Genomic DNA, 3,332 nt, shown 5'->3' on the forward strand with positions numbered 1-3,332 from the left:
TACTATGAAAAGGAAAGAGAGCAGTTAGGTTGAATGTTGAGGAACACGTTTTCAAGTAAATGTACAAGTTAACTCAGTTGTCGGATGTAGGGCAGAATATAAGTATTCACCTTTGCCAGTAATAGAGGCAATGCAACGGCAAACATTTCTGTGATCCGTGTCCGATCATCCAGCTGCGTCTTCTTCTCCTTTGCAGTCAGGACCTTTTTCATGAACAAAAACCCAACCATGTCAACAACATGAAATCATTCAAGAAACACACTCGATGCTCTCTATGTCGAGCATAATGACTAGACACTCACCCTCTTCCCTGTGCCTCTGCCTACTGGCGGGTGGCATTCACAAGCCTGCCGAATGGCACAGAGCATGATCTCAACCAGAGCCGTCTCCTGTCGATCAGTCAGGGCTGAAAATCACAGACACATAAAGTTACTGACAATGTAATGATGAGTCTTGCCCTACTAAGTGAAGTACCAAAGAAAAACAAAAGAGTGGAAAAACTAAAGGTTCCCTTTGTTCGTACTGCAGTAGAAAAGCCTCCCTACTTACCCTCCTCTCCCGGCATGGGCTCATCCAGCAGCAGGCTGATCATAGTCTCCCAGTCCTTCAGCAGTTCTGACGCACACTCCCACAAGCTATCCACCAAGTAGGCCCCATGTTCATGGAGCTATGAAACATCAAATGGTTAAATTTGATTATTATTTGATTTAACAATGGAAACAACAAACAATCCTATCTAATCCTATCCAAAATGAAAATTAGATTTTAACCCTCAAAATTAAATTGACAGACATAAAAAAAAATGTTTAAGGTAATGAGCTCAGGGTCAACATCCAGAAGTGAGACACAAAGGTCTGGTTACCTCGCTCTCCAAGAAGAAGAAAACAGTAGTTTTGATAAGGCTGCCGTTGAGGCTCTGCCTGCCCCTCCTGGGTAATCCCTCTTCCTCTTGTCCTCGATGACTGAAGAGTCTTCAATCAGCACAATACAAAAGACCGTTAAAAATGTCTGGTGAAGGTGGAATAAATGCTTGCAGTCAAGTGTGGGCGTCACATACATGAAGTCACGGATTAGAAGATTTCACATTCTTAATTTATCAGAGTTTGCATGCTTCATGATACACAAGCACAGGTTCATTCTTTATAATACCTGGTAAATCCTCCACAGTGTTTCCCATTCATCGCCTAAATTTGTCACCGCAGTTTCATAACGAACCGAAGATTTATGCGCACTTCTCATCATATAACATAAAATATTTCTAATGTTGTGATTTGTGCCGTTACCTCACTGTAGAGCTGTGCGCAGAACGTTGATTCGTTCAGCCCTTCTTTGCCCCTCAGAGTGTACAGAGCTGCTGTGTGTGCCAGAACTGGGCTCACTGGTCAGGACTGGACTCACTGTTCAGTCACAATATGTAAACAACTGACGCAAATAGAATCTAACTCTGTGTGATTCACTGCGCCATTATAATAGCAATATGCAAGGGGCAAGCACCCCTGGCTTTTAAAGGGAATGGGAGATGGCACTGTGATTGGTTTATTGGATGTTATGCCCAAAACACTCCCACTGATAACTAAGAGATTAAGTATAACATTTTTGAACCATAGGCCTGGCGCCACGCGATTCAGACATGTGCATTGGATTGTTGAAATAGAGCCCTATTTGTTCGTTGGATTCAACATAACCCCTGCCCTTGACAGATTTCTTGTTTCTACTTAATTTAATCTAATGTGTTTCACAGTTAACTTGGCTACACACCAACATATTGTTTTGTACTTCTGTTTTTGCAGTAAAACAAGGTCACTGCTGCAGTCCACTGGTATGAATCCAAGCTCACTACAATCGCCATCCTCCATAAAGGAGCCTCTTTCCAAGCCCACAAAGGGTGAGTGTAGCGTAGTGCAGTAGAGGTGAAATATTCCTTTAAGCGCTTCTTCCTCTTTGCCCACGTTAGTCTCAGATTTCTGTCCGGCTGAATGCTGAACTTCTTGACAAAACACAACCCCAATAAGACTCGGATGAATGAAAAAAACGTTGTCACTCGCCGTCAAGCTGTCCAATCATTCTGTGCAACTATTCAGGCTCATAATTGTCACTAAAATCCTGTTATTTGTCTGAAAAATTACATTCACTTTCAGCAACAGTTCAATTGCATCTTTAAACAATAAAAACTTACTTACACTCACACACAAAACACTTACTTCTTAAACAGAAATTCTCCTGCTGAAACAGCGATGGGTCGATGTGCTGAGTAAACCAGGTGATATACGCTCTCACAGTCCTCTGCCGTCAGAACCTCATCACTACTTCTGTCAAAGGAAATGTGACAGATCCCAGTTTAAAGAATTTGAAGATAAGCATACAGAACTAGCCTTAAATGTAAATGGTTTGTATAAAATGTTTATCATGTTGACTTTAAATTATGTTTATAGAATAACATAAGAGGCCTTCATAAAACAAAATTAAATACAGAATATTTAAGTTGAAGAGGAGGGGAGGTTACTCACTGTAAGACAAGAGTCAGAAGTTTAATGGCTTGCACTGCAACGTCATATTCCTTATCCAGAGTCATAGACACAATGCGGTCCTGTCAATGAGAGTGCGCTCAGGTCTCAGATACAGCATCTTAGCTATAGGATCTCCATAACATTGTTTGTCATATCATGTGTGGGTATAATAAAACTGTTACAATAATACAACTGTGACGCATGAGGAACCTCTAACTGGGCTCACCTTGAAGCGGCTTGTGAAGAGCTCCAGTCGAGCGCTGAGCTCTCTGTTGTAGTAGAGGCCTTGCAGGGCAGTCAGGCACTTCAGTCGCACCTCACCTTGCTGAAGCCACAATAAAAATACATAAAATATTTACCACATTTGAATGCCAAAAACCAGGTGCTGTTGTGCCATTACCTCAATTAAACCTGTTTATTATTATTATTATTATCATGCAACATATGTTGATAAGAAGAACTGAGGAATGGGACAAGATAGAGAAAACAGGGACCTGTTCGGATATTACTATCCCGTTGTTGCTTTTCAGAGTAAAAGCCTTCCAACAAAGAAGACTACATATGACTCGTGTTCTGAAGTGGCTACAGGAAGTTTTGACTGATAGTCAGGTTAGAAGTTGGTTGTTTCCTTCATTTGTTTATACACAACACAGATGCTGTATGTTAGCCCACCTTGTCATGCATTGTCCAGCCAACATACTTCAGGTAACTATCATTGAGGAAGGCGTCACTGTACAGCTTCATCCACACTCCAATCTCCTCAATACAAATAGCTCGGATTTCAGCAATGGCATCACTGGCAAACACAACAGAACTGATTACAAT

At 41.4% G+C, this 3,332-nt stretch overlaps 1 protein-coding gene across 1 annotated transcript; it reads right to left on the bottom strand.

Moving 5' to 3' along the window:
• Window positions 1-110: 110 nt before the first annotated feature.
• LOC111644149 (cohesin subunit SA-2-like) lies at window positions 111-3,298 on the bottom strand (the record flags this gene model as incomplete). The annotated part of the gene is made up of 8 exons (XM_023392931.1): window positions 3,180-3,298; window positions 2,734-2,832; window positions 2,508-2,587; window positions 2,202-2,309; window positions 863-971; window positions 550-667; window positions 303-406; window positions 111-203 (listed from the first exon to the last, which is right to left on the bottom strand). Coding segments are annotated over exons 1-8 (783 nt in total), but the record flags the coding sequence as incomplete, so codon positions are not given.
• Window positions 3,299-3,332: the final 34 nt, after the last annotated feature.

This window comes from Seriola lalandi, unplaced genomic scaffold (assembly GCF_002814215.2).
Source record: "Seriola lalandi dorsalis isolate HSWRI2012SDOR001 ecotype SW California unplaced genomic scaffold, Sedor1 jcf7180001963299, whole genome shotgun sequence".
NCBI lineage: Eukaryota > Metazoa > Chordata > Actinopteri > Carangiformes > Carangidae > Seriola > Seriola lalandi.